The following is a 22,142-nucleotide window of genomic DNA, read 5'->3' as shown; positions in this document are numbered from 1 at the left end:
ATGTTTAAAAAGAAGCAATTTAAAATTCCAGTGGGCTAGTCCTTCAGTGTATGTTGTTTTCAATAAAACTTTTGTTTGATCATGTTTTTGCTCAAGCTAGTGTAAGTTCTGCAGCAGACAGATATCTGTTAGCTAAAGGAATACCTCGCTGCAAACTTATTTTCATGTTGACTTCAAAAGTTGTGTGGTATATTTTGATCAGCTCATGTGTGTGTGAAGGGAGGAAAGTGACAAAAAAAGAATTGGCAAAATATTTCACTTTTTCCTGTTTATGTGTAAGTTAGTGTCATCGCTGTAGCGCAGCTGGCTATAACAAAAAGATAGAAAAGTATCTTTTTAAAAGATTATTGCTTCAAAATGCCTCAGTTATTTTTTGAATCCTGGTAATAATCTATAGCTACCATGTGGCAGATAATGTTTAGAAGGAAAGTTTAGTACAACCTTACCAGTTTTCCCCACAGGCTTCTATAGAGTTCTCTTTCTATACGTTTTCCATCTTTCATTTATAATTAATATGAAGAATAACAGAAAATGGATTGCAAAAGCGTTGCATCCAGATCAGAAGCTGAACCATTATCTAGAATAAGGACATTGCAAGAATCTTTCTTGCAGTTTGATGTGAGGCTTAATCTCAGTTTCCTCCCATTCCCTTCAGTGTATTCTGCTTTGGGGATGTTTTCAGCATCGTTTCTTCCCTCCCGCTACATGCTTCAGAGATCTGGTGTCCCCTGAGATAAAAACCGATCTCTGACATGAAACCGGAGCCGTGAGGAAATATCAAAGAGCATAACTGAATCTGAGAGCCAAGAGAAGGGGGTGAAAAAACACTGGCTTTGTGTGCCAAATATGAGCCTGACTATCGGCCTAATGGACCGTAAGGAACACCACGGCCACGGAGCAGAAATGAGAATCAGGAAACAGGCTGAAGTAATTAAACAAACCAGTTGATTACTTCCTGTACTAAGATTTCACTTCGTTGTCAGATGTTTTAGGATTACTACGAATGCTCTTGTTTTGTGTTTTTTTAGACCGGGTGGTACAAAATGAGGTCTTGCTGCCTGGTTCATTCATTTACAAAATAAAGAGTGAGCTCTTTAAAAAAATGTTTTTGGAAAAAACAACAACTCATCTAAAAATGTGGTTACAAGCACTTTAGCCCTCACCAAGTCTGCTGTGGCTGCCCCTCATAAGAGACTCTGGATAAAATATTTTTGAATCTAATAATGTGACATTGTTTAAGTGTCACCAAAAAGAAATTTCTGAGTTAAGTTCAGTTATTTCAATATGACTTGTTTTTTAAAGTCTGTATTTCTAATTTTCAAAGACATTTATTTTCGAATGGCAAAGCATTTTGTTAAATTTACATAACTACTGCGTTAGAATCCTCATCTTGTCTACTGCTGCCTTTGCAGAGAGCCAACATTATTCAAAGCCAAGGACTTTTTTCAGGCAAAAAATAAGATAGAACACCATTCAGAGGATTGTGCTCCTTTGTCTTTCATATTTTGTTTTTGTTTCCCTGCAGACCAGTCAAGGCTAAAAAGTTTGCTGCATCTGTTTTACATCATTCTGCACTTGTTTGACATGATGTAATAACTTTAAATACTGAGTAAACTGATTTTGTTCCATTTTATTTTTTCCTTGGCCTTTACTTTTTGCCTACAAGAAATATGAATTGTTTCCACTGCAGTTTTGAGAAAATTACATACCATTTTAACAAAGACACGCTTCTTGATGACGAAAATAACTATTTCCCAATCAGTTTGCAAATCAAACCACTTTGACTTTTATTCAATCAATGTCAGGACATTAAAGATGCATTTCAAAATAAACAAGAACATGATATTGATCCAGTGCGTTTAAGACAGCACTTTTTTTTTCTTTTGACTGTCAGCTGGTTCAGAAATCTTTCAGCTCTGTGTGGAATAAGGCCTCAACTGACTGCTCAGACTGTGGTGACTCTCATGACCAGCTCTCTTGTGCTATTGCTGGGTTGGCTGCGGGCCTCTGGCTGCCTCAGGTGGCTGAGTAGGTGGAGGATGTTGTAGGGACAGTGTTGGTCTGGCACCGTGGTGCCGCTTTCCGGGTCTACGTGCGCTCCCAGTTCCCCCGCGGACGTCACCACGGCTGTGGAAGTGGAGCCGTTGGCCGTGGAGGCCACCACCATCAGGGAGGAGTTGGAGGCGGACACTCCTATCCCGTTCTGGTAGCCCTGACCGGGCTGAGACAGAGTCCTGTCCACCACAGCTTCCTTCAGGTCGTCGCTGTCCAGCGATTTGTCGTAGTTCAAAACCTTCCACTGCTGGTTGACGGCCTGCCAGCGGTGGAAGATGCGAAACACAGAGGGTCCCTCGTGGACAATTAACGCTGTGGAAAGGAGAGTGGCGGTGAGACAAAGTCAGTGTCTGGCTGCAGCCTTAATGACACCACAGAGCGATATCTATGCAGTGTTCGCACAGTGTTAAAGCCTGCAGAAAGTATAAACTGACAGAGTTGCAGAACAAAACACTCTCATTCTTCAAGCACCTCGCCATAAAACCGAGATAAAATCTTTATTTGTGCTATCAAGTAAAGCCACGGAGCAACTTATGACACCGCAACAATCACCGGTTTTGGATTTAGGTCGGTAAAAGCGATGCATCTGCTCTCTGCAGTTGTTCGATAACGTCTTATCTCGGCCCAAAATTGCTTATTGATTCATGTTCATTGAACTCGGTATCTGGAAAATTGGAGTCGGTCTTCTCAGCAGTTGCCTGGATCCCGAGGATGTGCAGGATCAAGTGGTGAAAAGGTAAACAGAACAAGAACAGTTTCACTCCTTTAATTAGTAACAATTATTTGTATGCATTCATCCTTTAGCAAGATGTTATTGAGTGTTCTCAATTCTACATTTTGTCACATTACAACCTGTTTAGGAGAATTTTATTGCAGTTTTATGCAACAAACCAACAGAAATCAAAATTTCTTTTCACAAGTAAGTCTAAAAAGTGTTGCATGCATTTGTATTCCAGCCGCTTTCCTCTATTATCCCTCATTACAATGCAGTGCAACCGATTATCTTCAGAAGTGCCACAAGCTAATTAGTAAATAGAGTCCACCCATGTGTGATTTATCCTCAAACATCTGAGAAGAGTTGTGTGTCTTGTATTCTGAGTCAATACTTGGTAGTACCAAGTTTCACTGCGATTACAGCTGAAAGTCTTTTGGGTTGGGTCCATGTTCGCACATCTAGAAAGTAGCATCTCTGTCCACTGAGCTCATCTTGAGTCAGTGGGCAGAGTGTTTGTGGACACATATTTTTAAAGTCATAGATTCCCAATCAGAGTTAGGCGTAGAGTTTCTCTGGACCATTCTAGCACATGAAGAGCTAAACCTGAGCTTACCAGCTTGGGGTGGATGCTCCTCCCACCACCACATCGTGTTAGTATTTTTCTTTATATTATATTCCAGTTTACGTGTTTAAGTTAGTTATTTCATTTAGATATACATTTCTTAATGGGTGCACACTTTAGTTAATGTCTGTCTGAATGGTTTACTTACACTTGTGTTTTTGTTTGAGGTGCTGCTGATTCAAAACAGCTGGAGGAGGAAACCTGGAGCACACCATTTGTCTTGAAAGACTGAAGGAGGAGACTTGTTTCAAGTTGTTTTTAATTAGTTAATTTTGTCACTTAAATATTCACTTATTATTGTTTCTGTTAAGTAAAAGTTAGTTTTGCTTTATTTGTTTCATAGAATGCTTTAGTTAATTTTGTATTTATTTATTCTTTTGTTATGTCCCTCAAGTGATAGATTTAGGTTACTCCACCCCTATTTAAGCAGCTTTTTGTTCTTCGTTAGGAAGGTCAGTTTTGTTTGTGTTCAGTTAGAGTTCAGTTGACCTCAGTTAAATTGGGCCCAAGATTGTTATTTATTCTTTGACTTATTTTTGCATTGAATCTTTATGTTTTGTTTGCTATTTTGGAAGAATTAAATTGATTTTTTTTCTAATTTGAACTCTTTTTTTGTCCTCGTTTGAGTCGGGTCCATCACACAGCTCTAGTCCTGAATTAATGGCTCTATTGCACCCCCACATTTTATCAGTATGTCTGAGCTACACCCCTACAGCTTTGGCTAAATTTTCTGCGTTTTATCCTGCTGGATGGTGAGCCTGTAACAAATCTTATTGAGGTATTTTTCTGTATTTAAAACCATCCATCTTCCCACCAGCTCATCGCCTCAGCATGCTGTTGCCACCACAAGGTTTCACTGCAGGGCTGGGATGTTCAGGGCGTCACCTTTCTGCCACTGTTAACGTCTTGTAGGCATTACAAAAAGTTACATTCTGGTCTCGTCTGACCAGAGCTACTCCTGCCCTGCTTGCTGTGTTGCTCTCCATGGCTTGTGGAAAACTGGAGAGAGGAGTTCTCACTGCTCTTCCACAAAATCCAGATCTGTTGAGTAAGAGACTTCTAGTTCTCCTGTCAACAGATTCACGTGAGCTGAAGACTTCTCACAAATACTCTCCTTGTCTAGTTTGACAGCTTAGATGGGTGGGAATGATATGATATAGTCATATACTCAATTTCAAACTTTTTTAATTGAATAGTGCTTTGTGAAACATTAAGACCCTGGGATAAACTTCTCTGTGTTCCCATATTTCTATGATGCTGTTCGTTCACATTGTTCTCTGAGGCCTTCACAAATCTTGAAGATGAAATTACACACAGACGGACTCTCTTCACTGGTTAAGTGACTCCTAAAGGCATTTGATTGCATTGGATTTTAGGAGTTAGGAGTACAGGGGACTGGATACTGGATACAAATGAGTGCCACAGATATTTTTGTAAAAAAAAGAAAAGAAAACCATTTTTCCTTCTCTTTCACAATTATGCATTACTTTGTGTTGGCCGATAAGATCCTAATAAATAATAATTATAAAACAGTCTGAGAACACTTTTGCGAGGGACTATAAATGTGAATGATGAGTAATAAAGTGTTACTACTCTCCATAAAAAATAGAACTTAGTTATGATATATTATTCCTACTTAGGTCCTTAGATCTGAGTCATTTCTTTACTCCTGCTCTCTATGCAGGCTAATCAGGTCTCTCCTCTTTTACGTCTACCAGGTGACAAGTTAATCTCTGTAAAGTGCCGAGTTAATGACTGCGCAGTCAATCCTCGCCACCAAACCGGAGACAATCAATCTCCTCCTTCTCCTCCTCTCCCTGCTGCCTGTCTGCTGCAGCAGCACAAGTTGGAGTTTTCTTAAGGTGGAATTCATCCAAAGCCCGCGGACCCTCGAGCAGCAAAAGATGGAGAGCCAGCTTACAGTACAGATGGGATATGTTTCATTTTGGACACCCACTCAAAATCAGGAAAAAGCGGCAAAAAGATGCCTCGGTGCACCTTATTACCTCTGATGTTATGACAGTACACAGCAAGCTTCAAAAGTTTCCTGGAGATTCAGGCTGTAGCTTTTTATTAGAGACTAAAATGGAGTTCAGTGGATTATCCAGAATCTAGTGTTTATCTTTAGTTTATTATATAAAATTTGTTGCAGCAGATTTTCATCTTTAATGTCGAGATTAAATTTATAACCGTGGCCATGCAATGCTTAACTAACCAATGCAAATGGACACGAAGCATTTGACTGTATAGATTAATGTCATTGATTGTCAATACTTTAAACGGCTTGCCGCATTCACAAATACTGGTTACAGCCTGAACATGCGTGACATTTACTTCTGCCTCTTGAGCACACCTGGATTAATGCGAGCAGACTGGAAGCACTCAATATCACTCTAAATCACTGTCTCACACTTCTGCAAGAACAGTAAACATCAGTGCTTCCTGTGAGGTTTCTCACCGATGCAGACGACGTCCATGAAGCCGTACATGCCGTAGCATATCTGGAAAAGCAGGTCTTGGCGCTGCCAGCGAGCCGACGGGCTGAAAGAGGACCAGACCAGCCAGGAGATGCTCGCCATCAAGAATAAAGAACCCAAAATGGCTGCTGCTATCTGGACTTTCTCTATCACAGTCAGGGAGATGGCCTGCCACTGCAAGAGGACACACAATACACCTCAGAGCTCTGGTCTTTATCTGATCCTCTGACTTTAATGGAAAACGTTCAAACAAAGCCGAGAAAACCAGAACTCACCTGAATGATCACTAGTTCAAAAGGGAATAAAGTATATATATATATATATATATATATATATATATATATATTTCAAAGTAAGACAGTCATAAAATGTCAGATTTATCCGTTACAGGATAGGTCAGAAATTTACATACATTCATAAATGGAATGTTTGTTTATTTTTTTCAGCAGGAGAAGACGACATATTGCAACCTTCCTAAAATAAGGGTCTAAGTAATTTTTTGCCAAAAGTGATTTTTTTTTCTGTCTAAATCATTTGACAAAAATGATTTATTTTTTATATTTTTTTCCAAAATCACTTTAGGCTAAAAAATGACTTGGTGCTATTTTAGGAAGATTTAAATTTAAAAGTATTATTTAATTAAATTCAACTCTGTTTTTTGTTTTTTGTCAAGCCAATTCTCAACAAATGTCTCCTAAAACAACCCCATTCTCTTTGAATAACAGAAATATATAATATGTTCCTTCATAAAGAGAAACTTTGTCAAATAAATTCCTATATTTTCCAATTCAGTCAAGTTCAGTTCATTATACCAGCTGCTTAAAAAAAGGTCGACCACATTAAGCCACCCACTTAGCAAAAAGTCAGTCCTTCTAAAGAAGCACAAAGTGGAAATTATGAATCCAGGCTTATTGCTATAGATGCAACCCCACATGGGCGCCTGAATATTTAATAATATAGGATATCTAAGTTGCTTTCTTGCTTCACTTGCTCATTTAACCCAACATTTTTCTATTGATCAATAATAGGAATATCCAGGATTCTGCCTGGATATTTGACAACTTTTCTTGCCATAAATGGAAGCTCTTATTGTAGCCTGTTTGTTTCTTGGAACTTCAACGGTGCAAAGGTCAGAGTAATTTCAGAAACCTAGTGTTACGTATTTGAGTTTTTTGCTTGAGGTTTGGTAGTTTCTGGATTGTTCCTAAATTTGCTAACCAGTTTGGGTCACATTGTAGGAACTGGGGTCCAGTTGGATGTTCTGGCAGGACAATGATACCAAACTGCAATCCGAACTGGTTTTAGGTTGATAAATGATGCTAACATTAAGCTTAAAAATGAGCTTAACACTACAATTTATTTGAAAACCAGTCAGTTTAAAGAACCTCTAACAGTTCTGCCAAGATGACCGATCAAAAGTCCAATCAGAACAATGCCAGAAGCTTGTTGGTGGGAATAAAAATTTTTTTTTTCTCTGCAGTTTGCAAAGGAGCATTTATCTAAGTATCATTACCAAATTAATATAATGTTTATGCACTTAAAGAGTGTATCTAAACTTTCCACCAGAACTGTTTCCCCAGCTGATTACTTTCTTTCTGACATCAGTCTTACCACAAACTCTCTCAATAACGTTCTTGTCACACCACTAGAAGCTAAATCCGAGAGGAAAGCGTGTTCTCTCTGTTTTAAGGATCAAAGAGAGAAAGACTTGTTTAATTCAAAAAGCCCATTTTTTCCCCCTCCTTGGTTTATGATCAAAGCAAAACTAGAACTGAACCTCTTTCTTTTTATTTCTACAATGCAAGCTCTAAAAACTGAGTTTTTGGGCTCAACATCCAACAAACAATTTGATATGAAGAGACAAGGGGAAACAAATATTTTAATACTCGGTATTTATGGTATTTGTCGGGGCACTGTTTGTAGTTATTCCCAGTAATCCTTGACTAGTAAGCATTTAAGGAGAATGTGATCAAATCTGAAAAGCACTTTCACAGTGGTGCTTTTTGCTTCCGAGGCTTACCTGTAATGGGTTCTTGGTGCTGATGGCAATGACCTGATATTTGTAGTAACAGAGCTCGCAGGCCCAGGAGCCTCTCTCGCTGATCCATTTGATGAGACATGGCTGGTGGGTGCAGCGTACCGACCCACTGCAGCGACACGGGCTCAGGAGCTCTCCCTGCAGGGACAAACACTCCGTCAAGAAGGGATCCTGTGGATTTTCCTTTTCCAAGAACCACATTTTTTCTGGATATTTTCTCGCTATTCCTTCAACATTTTGGACATTGAGGTAGAAAAAAATAAACCAATACTTGACTGGGTTTAATTATTCCAGAGAAATCAAAACTCTCAAACATGGTACTAAATGATGGAAACAAGTTAAACATTTACTCTGTTGTCTTTTTTTTGGATCAGATTTCAAATCAAATTCCAGACATTTCTATACTGCATGAGATCCAAGAATAACCTGGAGGAAGAAGCATCAACTGTAGATAAATTTAAAGCATGATGTATTTTCTTGTTATGTAAAGCTTGATTGATGCCTGTGATTCAGAGGAAAACTCTGCCTACAGTAATCGCTGACAGCCAGACAACAACTAGTTTTCTCATCTTATTTACTCCGCCATTGTTACCCACCTACACACAATATTCTGAATTACACTACATACACAGATATGTATCTTTACTCTGGCTTATTGATTTTACAAGGGATCTCAATGTGCATTAGATACAGGAAAACACACTCTCATACACAAAGCAGGGTGCAGCCCGCAGCACCATTCAGGTGTGAAATGAAAGCTTTGCCTTACACTTACTTGACAGGCAAATACTTGATTACTGCTACTGTTGAAGATGGAGGATTAACCACCGAAGGCTAAATGGAAACTCAAAGCACAACTAAGCTGTAAAATACTGTGCTAAACGTACATTGATGCAGCAACCCGTTAAATGAATGACGAGTTGGACAAAGCATTAAAACCAGTGAAAGAGAAAAAGGGATTGTGTCCATAGAGACATTGTACCTCATGATTGCAAATACAACTTGACAGAAACCAGTTTGATCAAGCAGGGGGAAATGACATTTGATAAGTCTTGTAAAGAATGAGACCATGATAAATCCTTTTCTAGGTATGAGCCACCATAAATCCTCTACAATTCAACTGAAAAACTAACAGAACTGTTAGAATAAAGCTACAATAACCTGGTTTCATCCAGTCGTCTTTGATTGGAGGCTGAATCACGTCTTTATTTGACAATGTTTTCCAACTCTAACTTGTAAAAGTTCTCTAAGTGTTTAAGATTATGGACATCTTTTTGTCTATAGATCCCTTTAGGGTAGGGGTGCCCAAAGTCGGTCCTCGAGGGCCGGCATCCTGCATGTTTTAGTTCTCTCCCTGGTGGCACCAACAACCTTTTCATCATGTCAGAGTTCTTCTAACGGGCCATCATTTGATCCAGGTGCGTTAAACCAGGTAGGGAACTAAAACATGCAGGATGTCGGCCCTCCAGAACCGACTTTGTGCACCCCTGCTTTAGGGGGAAACCACAGACCTGTATCATATTTAGTTCCCCTTTCTGGCATAAATATTCATTTTTCTCTCATGAACTTTTCTCTTTCTGGGTGTGGAAATATGCTTGGATTCACTGATGCTGAAAAAACAAAATCTTTATCCACTTTAACATAAAATCTAATAAAAAGACAATTCCTTCTGAAAAAAGAAGTCCCAGTCATGACGCAGCCACTACCATGTTTTACCATAGTTACAGGAAGCGTTTTTAACCATCTGCACTGTATGGTTTTAGTCAAATAATGGATATGGAAAAGAGTCATTGGAATGCCAGTATGAAAAATTAACCAAATTTCAAACTATTCACTATAATGTTAATTGAGGGTAGGTTTCAATTTAAGAAGACAAAATCCTGAAATTGAATTATAAGGTCCTTTAACAAAGTCTTAGAATAAGGGTTGACAGATGTATGTAACCAGGTTACTGCATCCCTTTCTTTTTACGTTGCTTAGGACATACTGTATGTCACAAATTTATATGGACAATTTTTCTAAGTTATTTACGGTGGTCAGATATTTATTTTTGTTTCCGACTAAAGCTGATTAATATTTAACCATCTCTTCTTTTCTATTTTATTTGCCCAAGATTCATATTACAGCTTCAGAAAACCTTCAAGTAAATTGAAACATTAATGAAATTTGTACTCACATCATTAATATATTTACTTCTAAATAAATATGCTTTTTGTGGTTTATTGAGCTTTAGAAAGAGAGGAGAGCCTCTGTCCTTGTTCCCAAGCTCATTTACATGACCTTGAACTTTTAAGCATTGCCACATTAAAACCACAGACGTCAATGTATTTTACTGAGACTGTATGGGCCAGACCAACACAGTTTAGCTATAGCAGTAGTAATTGTGACGTAGAAGAAAAACTTTTTGTTTAATCTGGAAACAGTTATGTGCATTTGTATTCACCTGTTTTTCTCTGATATCCATAAATATTACACAACTGCTTCCAGAGGAAATTCAGTTCATAGAAAGATCCCATCTGTGTGTAATTTTGAATTTCAGTTCCACAACAGTTCCATGGAGGCCTTTTAGTTTTGTTAGAGAATAACTGAACAAACAGCTACAAACACCACACATCATCCTGAATAGGCTACTCCTGCAATGAAACATGGTAGTGGCAGTATCATCCTCAGTAGATAAAGGGAAACTGGTCACAGTTGATGGGAAGATGGATGTTAAACACGAAACAATACTGAGAGAAAAGTTATTTCTGGCTGTAAAAACGTTATTACTGGCTGCAGTCTTCAAACAATTTTCTTGTTTGAAGACGGAGAACAATAAAATCTATTGTTAGACTTGGAAATTGCTGTTTCACTTTCAGTCTAAGTTTAACTTACTTTGCAAAGAAGAATGGACAAAAATGTCAGACTGTACACTGAAAAAAAAGAAAATATCTCTTATTTACGGTTAAAAACTGGAACTTTACAGAGAAAATACAATATAATTCTGGCAGCTGCCAGCGTTTTATCATAAATTAGAGACGTTTTCTACAGTGTAGATGTTCAGAGCTAAAAGAGGCAAACTACAGACTTTGTTTGCAGAAAAACCTGCACAGAAGATCGAGGTCACAGAGTGAAAAATGCATTATTATACTTTTCAAACTATTTTTCTAAACAAGATGATCCTTTCACTTCAAAATTATACACTACTTTTTGTTGTTTCACTGGCTAAAATCCCAGTGAAAGACATTGAGATTTGTAGTTGTAACATTAAAAAAATGTAAAACGTTCAAGAGGTATGACTACATTTGCAAGGCACTGTGCCAATCTTGACATTTGTTATGATCTAAAAAATGTAAGTGTACCCATTAAAGTCATACCCTACCCTGAGAATACTTTAAAAAAACCTAAAAGCTTATACATTAATGTTTCTTTCTGGGTTTTTCGTCTTAACAAGGCAAAAAAGGGACTTGTAGTGAATAAACATAAAATTAGCCCACCCTGTCTGATGTAACAAATTCCCCTTCCTCTCTCTTCTTTCAGCTGAGGTGTTAAATTCTGAGGTTAATGCAGCATTTCCTCTTCCTGTCTATAACGAGCAGAAAGATTGAAACAGAAACACCCATAAAAAAAGAAATAAAATAAAAAAATCTGCAAGTTTCCAAAATATTTCCCCAGTATTGTGCTGACATCTCCGACAGATGGAGCAGCACCCCGGTTTGAAGGGAAGAGAGGAAAATCGAGTGAGTTGCAGGAGAAAAGGCTCATCCACAGATGGCCAGGGTGGGAGTGTATTGGCAGGAGCACCAGAACACTTCTGTCGAGTCCAGTGGGACTCGGGCCGCTCGCTGCGACTGGCCCGATTGCAGCCAAGAGCTGAAACCCGGATCACTCCTATACAACAGTGGCTGGAGAAGGCAGGGGAGTCCGATAACAAACATGGCATGACAGCCGACACATGCAGAAAGTGGCAACTTACTGTCCTTTTGCTGATCAAATAGAAATGCATCCAGGAAATACACGTCTTTGGCTGCATTACTCCACCTCCCTGTGCTGCATTATCCCAAAACAACCCAGAACATCTAATTTTCTCCCTATAAAATTAGCTCGTATTGCTATGGATATATAATGGGATGAAAATAAATTAGGTTGGGCTATTCACATAAGAGCCTGGAATCAATACGAGTGAACTCTATTAACTCCAACTGAGGAAAACTGTAGTATAATATACTAGCTCACACAGAAACTGACTGAAAGTGATTTTTATAATGGCCAATAATAGCCAGGCTGCAAGCATTTATTCTATAAAACAAAACACCTCTGATTCTTCTGTGGATTTAAATAGTCTACAAAACACAAAAGAATTAGCCCAGAAAGGTATAAATTAAAATCATAAAATTTCACCTTTGCTTACACTGATGGTTTTTTTGAGAACAGTGACATTTATAGAAATAAAAAACGGCCTCTAATCTCATTTTATACATTAACATCTTCAGTCTGTTTACCTCCCCAAACACAAATAATAAAAAAAGATGTGAAGTGTTTATGTAACTTGTTTATCTCCCATTCCCAACAAATGGCTGAGCATCCTATCCTGCGTACAGCTAGCATACAGAGTGCCTCTATGCTGGAAGGCCATATAAAAATAATGATGCCAACATGACCCTTAAGGCCTCTCTTTGTGCTCTGGAAAACATGTTTTCCAAGTGCTTTGTTCCTGTTAAGATTTAGGAATGGAAGCTTATTCTTCTTTTCTAGACAAGCAAGAAAACCTATAGTTTTAACATATGCTAGAAATAATAGAAGGACAACATTAGGACCTGTCACACATGAAAATATTCCTCAGTATTTCAATAAGTGTGATTCACACAAAGATTTCCCAGAACAATTGTTCTGTTTCTGGTTAAAAGCAATAAAAATGACAGTTCTGTACATGATCCAGGTTAAGGTCAGGTCTGAAAGCGTAGGCTGGGATGAAGCAAATGCTGCAAGAAAGCAACAAAGAGCCCCCTGTTAGGCCTCTCACTGACCTTTCCCTAAATAGAACAAATAACAGGTTGAAATGTGCTTCATGTTTTTTAAAGAACACAACCATCCACTGATATGGAAACAAGAATGCTGAACCTTTGAATTTTCTGCACATCCAGCTGTATGGCTAACAGAGTGATTCCCTTTGAGGTATTACATTACAACAAACTTCGACTGATTTTAATGGAATTTTACGAAGAAAATACTGTCTGGCATGCATTTGTATCTTTCTCTTCAATCCCCTTTACTCTGATGCCCCTAATCAAAACCCAATGCATCTAAATGCCCTGAGAAGATGCCTATTTAGTAGAGCTGATGTCTGTTTGCTATTTAATCTCAGGCCTTTGAGGTTTGCTAGAGAACATTACAGAACAAAGAGCAACAAGACGAGCAAAGAACACAGCTGAAGATGAGAGATGAAGATGTAGAGAAGTTTAAAGCAGAGATAGATTAGAAATCCATGTCACAATCATTCTGAGCCCTATTCAATTCATCAACTGAAGTTGGTATGAGAATAAAACAACTGGAAACCTAAGCATCATTTAGCAAAGCAGCCAAGAGGCCTAGGCTCACTCTGGAGGAGCTGCAGAGATTCACAGGTCTGTTGGAAAAATCTACCGAATCTACACAACTATTAATCCCAAACACAGCTTGACATGAGTCATGTGTGGGGCCAAAAATCTTTAGTCTACACGTGTGCAAAGCAGGTCGAGATGTATTATTAAAAAGCTACAGTTTCGACAAAAAGTAGTTCTGCAAAATGTATATATGAGAGGTTTGATGCAATTTGTAAAAGAAACCAAAAACAACAACAACAACAACAACAACAACAAAAATAGGTTAAACCTTGTATTGTTTTCCTTTAATGCACTCCTTTGTGTTTGTCTATCACCTATTACAGTTTGTGGTTATATGTAGGTTTAAAAACTTCTGCAATGCATAGTATTTTTTCCAGATTAAATCAAATAACTCATATAGTACAGCTAATTTGCTTAAAAGATTTTACTACTCAAATTTTCGGCAGAATTGGATCATAAAAGGACATGTCAAATGCCCAGTTATTGAATTGTGTAATTTCCTTTAACCTGGTACATTACTGATCTTAAAGCAGGCATTTATTCCAGGTTTCCCTGCCTTTAAAAAAGAAAACTATTTAAAATGTACCTCTTCCTCTGTCACTTTGACAGAAAAACTCGCAAAGTCTGCACTGTACAATTTTAATATTCTGACAGATAGAAAATGAAAATCGAAACTACCCATTATCACAGCAGAAGTCAAACTGTAAGCCTTACCTCATGGAAAATAGAGGGGAGCTATTACACAAGCTTATTTCATTCAGTGGTGCCATATTAAATCAGAATACAATCATCTTCAGTGGCTTCCTCTGTCAGACATTCAAGGCCCTTTTCTTAGTGGGATGTTGGAGGAAAAAACCTGTGCCTTCTCTACTCTGTCGACTGTCTCAGCCGTGAAGATGGAAGTGTTTTGGAGGTGGACTGTCAGATCAGATACCGCCTGACGTAGTCCGGGTGACATCCTAGAGGCTAAAAAAAACAGATAAATATTGCCAGTACTCTTTGTAACATAAAGGGATACACGGAGAGCACCCTCATCTCTTTCTGAGTGGACCCTCATTCTCCTTTACACCTCAGCAAATCCATATCTGGACTCCACCCAAAGCTACAACTCACGGACAGCAGGAAAAAGGAAGATAAAAACATGCATATTGATGGGATGCAATGAAATCAAGTGCTATCGACTCGCTGCGATGTTACTGGGAAGCCTTAATGAGACATGTTGGAGGAGGCCATGGGAAATACTGCGATTTTTTTCGCAAGACGGTACTTTGTATGCAGTGCAGAGTGCTGCCGACTATCTGTGGAGTTTCTAAGAAAACAATGACGACGCCTTGTCTCTAAGTCTCATAATGGACCTCTTGCCAGTAATAATTACAAAGGCTGAGCCCAGAGGTGGACTGATATGCAAAATTGGTGTTGTAGTAATTAGTCGATGACACATAGAGAGATTATGCACAGTGGAAAGAACATGAAGTGATACAGTGAATCTGTTGCTGAGTCAAAGGAGAAATAACAATGAGGCTCATTCAGATCAGAAGTTCTGCTCTTCATCTCAGTTGTTTTGCTTCTTGAGATTTTCTTTGAACAGATGAGGTGGGACGTTTTCTTCAGGGTGGTCTCAAAAGCGCTGCCAAAATACATAACCAATTTATCTGAGACTCTTTCTAATTTACTGTGAGAATGCTGTAAAAATGCCACACTGGAGAGATCCTTCAGCAGCTGAGACTTTCCTCTGTTCTCAACCACAGCGCTGTGAAAAAGTATTTGCCCCCTTAAAGATTCCTTTTCTTGACAAAATTAATTGCATTAGATAATCAACCAAATGGTGTGACTAGATAAAGGCACATCTAAGACGTATTTTTTAAATTATGATTTCATTTACTAAGCAGGAAAGCTCTCCAAAGGAACCTGGTCCATTTTGAACAAGTTATTTACAACTAAACCTGACAAACAGTTTTGCTAACCTTGGTGGCAGCAGCTGCCATCAAGCATCTGTTTTGCCCACTGTTTTTTGCAGAACTGTTTTAATTCCCCCACAGAATAAATGATCAGTATAAAGTCATGCCACAACATCTCAATAAAATTTAATGGTGGGAGTATTATGTAAAATTGACTTTTAATAGCTTTGTATCACGTTATATCATTATTCCCTCACCAAAAACATACCTGGAGTATTAAATTGTTTCTTTTATGCGCGCTTGAGGAATTGTTTAATTTCTCACGGCAGCGATTCAAGGCTGCCTGAATGTTTGCTTCTGTAAGGAACTGCAGTCTCAAGTCGAGCTTCCACCTCACAGAGCACCCCTCGCCCACGCATTCAGGTTCCTCCAGACTAGTGGCAGCAGCAATTAGCAAACACCTAGTAGAACTGCAAGTCTGCTTAGCTCATACAGCTTAGCTGTCTGATATATACACAGTCTTTTTTATAATAAGTGGTAACATAGTTACTTGATTGTGTTTTAAAATTGCATTATGTGCCTGGAAGACACAAAAAAGGCCATTTTTCATGAACACAGGCAAGTTCTCTAAGAGCAATTTAAATGGTCTGCCACTTTTCCATGTTTCTCTATTTGTGAATATTGGATCTCACTGCGCTTCACTGAATTTCAAAAGCCTTCAAAGAGGCTTTGAAACAGTTTCCAGGACAAAAGATGTCAATGACTTTGTCATCTGTTCTTGAAGTTTGTTAGATGACATGCTGTTGTTTGAGACCTGTGTGCCTATTTCATGCTATCAGACAATTAAATGATTTCTTGATTCTGCAGATCTGCAGGTTTCCAATAAAAATATCTAAACTCTGTTGTTTTATGATTTACTTAGTCACACATGCCGAGTTGGTTTTAAGAGTTTGTTTTTCCATCAATTAATGAAATTGTGATTTGAAAACGGGATTTGTATTCACTCAGATGATTTATGTCTGATATTTAAAGGTTTGTTGACCTAAAATATTTCAGTATAGAGAAAAAGCAAGCATGTTTTTCTCAGGGCTTTACCTTGACAATCTATGTGTAATTTCAACTATTGAAATATCAAAAACATTCAACTATGTTGAGAATATAATAGCTGTAGCCTCTACTTCATATAACTTTAATAGGTTTTTAAAATATTCCACTTTTTTAAACAAAGCTTCCATATAAATAACTCATGTAAACCTTTAAATCACTATATAATTGTGCTCTTTGAAATGTATTTATGTTCCTCTTACATTTAGCAATATGCACCAATAAAGCTTTAAATGGATGAAAGCAGTTATTACCACATATTTCAGTTTTTATTGTGTTTTACTGATTTTTATAAAATTACAGCAACACATATTTCATGTGTTGCTATGAAATAAGGTCTCATGACATTTTGATCAGATGCTGCTTTTTCCAGCCTGTAAGTTAAGGTCAATGTCCATTCTGCTCAAAAACAAGGCTGTATTTTTCTTTTACATACATGTTCTCTCCACTGGTATTTCTCTCATAAAACTGCAATAATTTATGCATCAAGATGCAGGTAAAGTCATCCTCTTTCACATAGTGTGGCTTCCAAATGGGAATTTCAACTGCATGCCCTTCAAGCAGGAAAATCACATCAATTTTTCCATAGAGTGCATGTGAAAATCAGTTATGGTTTTCTGAGACATAAATTATGCATCCTTACTTTTAACCCACTGCTTTGGCCATGTTTCTGACACAGTTTTTGACGGGACTTCTTCCGCATATTCCTTTTACACCATTTGCTATACTAATATTCCTAATGCTCAGCTCAGGATCTTAAACAGATCAGCTAACCCATTTCTGCAGGAATTATAATTTCTAGCTTAATGTTTTATTTCAGGCACCTCCTCTCACATTTTTTTCCCCTGCTCTGTTCGATGATGTGTGCAATTATCACCAATACAGCTCCAAATGTGTAGAACTGCAACATCATTAACCCAAATGCTCTTTCCTTCTGCTGTCAAACATCATGTTACATTTATTATTATTATTAATATTTGTCTGTTGCGGGTGGCGGACATGAGGAGCCGAGGCAGAGGTATTATTTGATTTTGTCATGCAGGTAACGCTCTGATGTGTCTGACTGTAATGAGTTGTTTCTGCATCTCTGCGTATCCTCCACACTTGTCAGCCGGCAGGACAAGGTCTTTCATTATCCCTCCGGCACCACCAGCAGCAGCAGCTATCTTTACAAGCCATGCAGAGGGATAAGAAGAGGGGGAAAGTGCAAACCGCGAGCTGTGTGTCTGCTTTAATAAGATACTAAAAGTAAATTTTATTCTTTTTATTTTGGAAATGAAGTTGCAGCTGTAAACCTCAGAAAGAAAACCAACAAAAAAACAAAAACTGAATTCTCAGAACATTGTAACCCGTGTGAAGTTAAAACGATGTGGGGAGGTTTCTAGCCACTGAATATATTTTATTCATTTTATGAACAGCTTCTGTAAAACAAGTTAGTGACAAATCTCAGAACACTGAGTAGCATTGCGATCATGGAAGTGTGTGCTACCGTTTCTCAGCCAGTGGAGACAAATGACGAGACTTCAGTGTCAGACCCAAGGTGAGAAAAAAAATAAAAACCTCCAAAAGTAAATAAAACAACAACAGCAAAAAAAAAAAAAAAAAAAAAAGAAACATTAAACTGCTTCTGCACAGACCTGTATTTATTGCAAGAGCTGTGCTTTGTTCTTAATTTTGCTCTTAATTGCATCTCTGCAATGTGATTCAGTGATGCAGCTTAATTAGATATGTGGTTTATTCTACAAAGGTATCAACCTTGCAAACATGTTCTCCCTTCTATGAACTCTGCTCAACTCTAGATGATAATGTGGATTTTCTGGTCTGCTACAGCAGTGACCTTCACATCATTTGGCTCCTAACTCCCAAAATAGCAATGCAAAATGCCTGAAACACAAACTATCAGTGCAAGATGTAAAGAAACATTAAAAACCCAGTTAAACTAGAAAAACAATGACATTGCTCCATGAAATAATCTGAATTTCAAATCAATTTTGGCTGAATTGAACTGTATATAAATAACTTTGTAATGTTGAGATGATATTTGTTGTGAATTGGCACTAAAGACCTCCCAACTACTTTATTATGAACAGTTTTCCAACTGCTTGCTCAATAAAAATAGCAAAAAATCTAATAATTTTACAGCAGCTCAACATTTAGGGATCCAGACACGGATAACTGAATCGTTGTTCAAACAAAGAATCAGAATAGGAAAAATGTGTCCCTGAATATTGGATGGTTGTTCAGAGCTGATCTGATTCTGAAACTGGTCCAGAGGTTTTCATACACAACCATCATCAAACCTTGGACCAGATGGGCTACAGGAGAAAACCGCAAAGAGTCCCCCATCTGTCAAGATCAGGAAACTGAGGCTAATTCCCACAGGCTCAACAAAATGGGACAGTAACAAATTGGAAAACTATTTACTGGTTCAATGAGTCTTGATTTTACCTGCACCATAAACAATCTGGAAGCCTGGATACACCCTGCCTCACAATGCCAGTGGAGGGGTGATGATGTGTTCTTGGCACTTTTAAACACCACAGCCAATTTCTAACTGTTTATATGGAGAAACATTTTATTTTTCATGTTTTTCTTTTGTTGCACATGTTACATGTACAATACCACATGCAAAGATTTAGGGTTAACCGTGTCTGTTTGCTTTCTCCAAACACAAAGCAAACGACTTGGACATACTGCTCTTTAAAACTGTAGAATCAATGAAGGTTAAAGATCAAAGTGTTATCTAGACTCAGGCTGAAAGCCATTTTAGGGCTCTACTAAAGCTTTTCCCTCCTCTTTATCTCCCAGCACTTAATTCAGGTGACAATATTCCACTGAGAAATGGGACGCTTCTTCATGAAGCTGAACAGCACCGGTTCTGGCTCCTAATACAAGTGTGACTTAATATTCACATAAATGTTACGTAAGCGTTATCAAACCAGGAAGTATGTATTTTTATGCTTTTATGCTGTGGAAATATTTGCGACACTAATTCCTGAGAAACGCAAGGCAGACAGATTAAAATTAGTTCTTAGAAAGTATTTATACCCCTTAAAAAAATCATTCTGTTTTAGATCATCAAAAAGAGCCTTTTGGCGATTTTATTTTATCAATGGGAAAAAAGTAAATGGGAACCAACTGAGAGTTTTCTCCTCTTTTCATGGCCTCATAATTAAAATTGTCTGTGACAACATTGTTTTAGAAAGAGTTCATTTTCACTATCAGTCCCAGGATTACTGTCTAGAGCATTATGGCAGTGACCTGACCTGCAAAAAAAGAATAAAATGAATTAATTGAATTCTCGTTCATTGCATGAACAAGAATGTAGTCATTCTATTCACATGAATAGGCCTAAAAATCTCAAAAAATAAAAACCTAAACCAATTACCTAATTATGCTTTCAAGCATTTGGAATAGCAACGGATTGGTTTTGCAAATTTTTTAAACAGATGGTGTGGTGCCTGTTTCATGTCGTCAGACAGGTCCAAGTTGGGAACTGATTGATTCAAGTCTGTCAGTAATCAGAGCTGAGTCTGGCGAGTGAAATCTAATAAACTCACCTTTATTAAAGGGGAATTTAAACACAGAGCAGAACAAATCTATATTTTGATTATTTGAAACAAGTGCAAGTAAAGAGGAAAAATAGAAGAAATCTGCAAGGTGATAAATATTTTGCTACAGGACTGAATGGAAGACTTCAGATGTATTCATTTGTCATGGTATTTGCATGTAATTAAGCCGGATCCCCGAGTATTATCGCCTACAGGCGCCCAAAGAGGGTGTTAATCCTGCTTTGATCAAGAGGAGCATATTTCCCAGGACTTACATGCTCTGGTCCCTGGAAGCAGATCCTGCAGACAGGCGTCCTGAAGCCACTCTCCGTGTAGCTGGTAAGAGAGAACCTCTCCTCCAGCTTCCCCTTTGAGCAGTCATCAGAAGAGCTGCTACAGCCGCGAAGAGCCGCGGACAGCTCGGCGGCGTCCACCCAGCCCCCAACCGGCCGCTCTCCGCCCGGGGCCCCGGCGGCTCCGGCCGCAGACGGCACAGTCCGGTCGCCTCCGTTCTGCTGCTGCTGCTGGTGGCTCCGCGTTAGGGTGTTGTTGTTGTCGGGGACGGTGACGGTGACGCTCGCCTCATGGCTTTCCGAAGCTTGGCCGCTCATGGGGGTCAGCGGAGGCAGCGGTGTCGGCGGTGCCCGTGGCCCGAGAAGGAGCACCCTTAGGTCACCAAGCAGGACGCAGCAGCGGCTCTTCAGCATGCCCCGGCTGCGCTGCATCGGGCTGTGTCCGGCCAGAAGATCACAGCACCGAGCCGAGGTGCTGGAAGATGAGTGCTGTTTGTGTCCCCGGCATAAGCAAACACCTCTGCATACGTGGTTGGGTGAAACGCGGGTTATCGGGGTTTAAATGAGCTCTTTTAGTTTATGTTATTCTGAATCGGATCACTATTCCAAAGGTTGGACTTTTATTGTCTTCCCAAGAAGATGTAAACAGAAAATGGAAATAAATCCCATCGATGCAAACAAGTGTCTGAAGCCATTAGGTCCATGAGAATGAAACATCTAAAAGAGGAAATTTAAATATTAGACACATGGAAATATGAATTTATTTCATAAAGCTACATTTTCTCCTCCTTTCATGGCCTCATAATTAAAACTGTCTGCTACAACATGAACTGTATGGACAGGCTTATCCCTCCTGATTCATAGTCTGCCTTTTAAAAAGAATCGGAAACAGAAACACTAAGCACTTGATCTTTGAATTAAAAATTTTCTCACATTGACAGCCACTGCGATTTAATCCAGCAGAGCGCAGATTGATGTGGATGTCTTGCAAGGCTTTCTGACCAAATTAAGTCAACCGATGGTTTGCCATATTTGGGAAGCAGATTCGGTCTTACCTGAGGAAATATACACCGATTTCAAGCAACACGATCCTCAATTTCTCTGTTTCCCTCACAGATTTTCATCCAGACTGCAGGTCTCGGCTGCACGTCTCTCCGGGAAGCATTTACATTCCCAAATCATCAAATCTCTCCGCATCCGAGGACTGAACCAGAGGGGGTTTAAATCCATCCGGTATAAAGGGGTGAAAAAATCCACCCGGGCTGTCGGACCGTCCTGCTCCGGGTGAAAAGCGTCCGCACAGAGCCTCCGGTCCTCCTGTGATCATTGGCTGCTGGATGGGTGCTGCAGCTTCAGCACCATTATTCCTGGGACAGCTCCCAGACGCCGCACGTCACCGCCGCACAGTGATGCAAGCAGCCAACTCAATACTACAACTATGCAAAAAACACAGGAATATGTATAATTAGCCTGGACTTGTTTTCTCTATATTATAGGGTTTTTTTAAAAAAACAACAACAAAGGGATTTCTGTAGATCCAAGGGCTGGATTAGAGCGCTTTGGCAGACATGGATGTATGTTTATTGGTGGCTTTTCATATTTTTTAAAAAGGTAATATACATGCAATTCATCGATTTTAGGCAATCTGATTATACTAAGAGGATTAGATGCAATCCATCTACCACCTCTAATATAAAACAAAATCAACCATTAGCTGGAGTAATTGCAAAATAGAACAGTTTTACTTAGCAATCTTACCAATCTAAAATAATTACCTCTCTGGCTCTGATTGCCTTATGGTCTATGT

The 22,142-nt window shown here is 38.8% G+C and overlaps 1 protein-coding gene across 1 annotated transcript; it reads right to left on the bottom strand.

The window, feature by feature from the left end:
• Positions 1-1,324: 1,324 nt before the first annotated feature.
• marchf4 (membrane associated ring-CH-type finger 4) lies at positions 1,325-21,854 on the bottom strand. Its single transcript, XM_044130744.1, has 5 exons — positions 21,391-21,854; positions 20,318-21,052; positions 7,890-8,045; positions 5,851-6,043; positions 1,325-2,367 (listed from the first exon to the last, which is right to left on the bottom strand). The coding sequence occupies exons 2-5, from the start codon at positions 20,765-20,767 to the stop codon at positions 1,946-1,948; spliced, it is 1,221 nt and encodes a 406-aa protein (XP_043986679.1). The 5' UTR covers positions 20,768-21,052; positions 21,391-21,854; the 3' UTR covers positions 1,325-1,945.
• Between the last annotated feature and the right edge of the window lie 288 nt (positions 21,855-22,142).

This window comes from Gambusia affinis, linkage group LG11 (genome assembly GCF_019740435.1).
Source record: "Gambusia affinis linkage group LG11, SWU_Gaff_1.0, whole genome shotgun sequence".
In the NCBI taxonomy this organism is placed as follows: Eukaryota; Metazoa; Chordata; class Actinopteri; order Cyprinodontiformes; family Poeciliidae; genus Gambusia; species Gambusia affinis.
The sequence above is the reverse complement of the archived record's forward strand: the minus strand, read 5'-3'. Positions and strand labels throughout refer to the sequence as shown.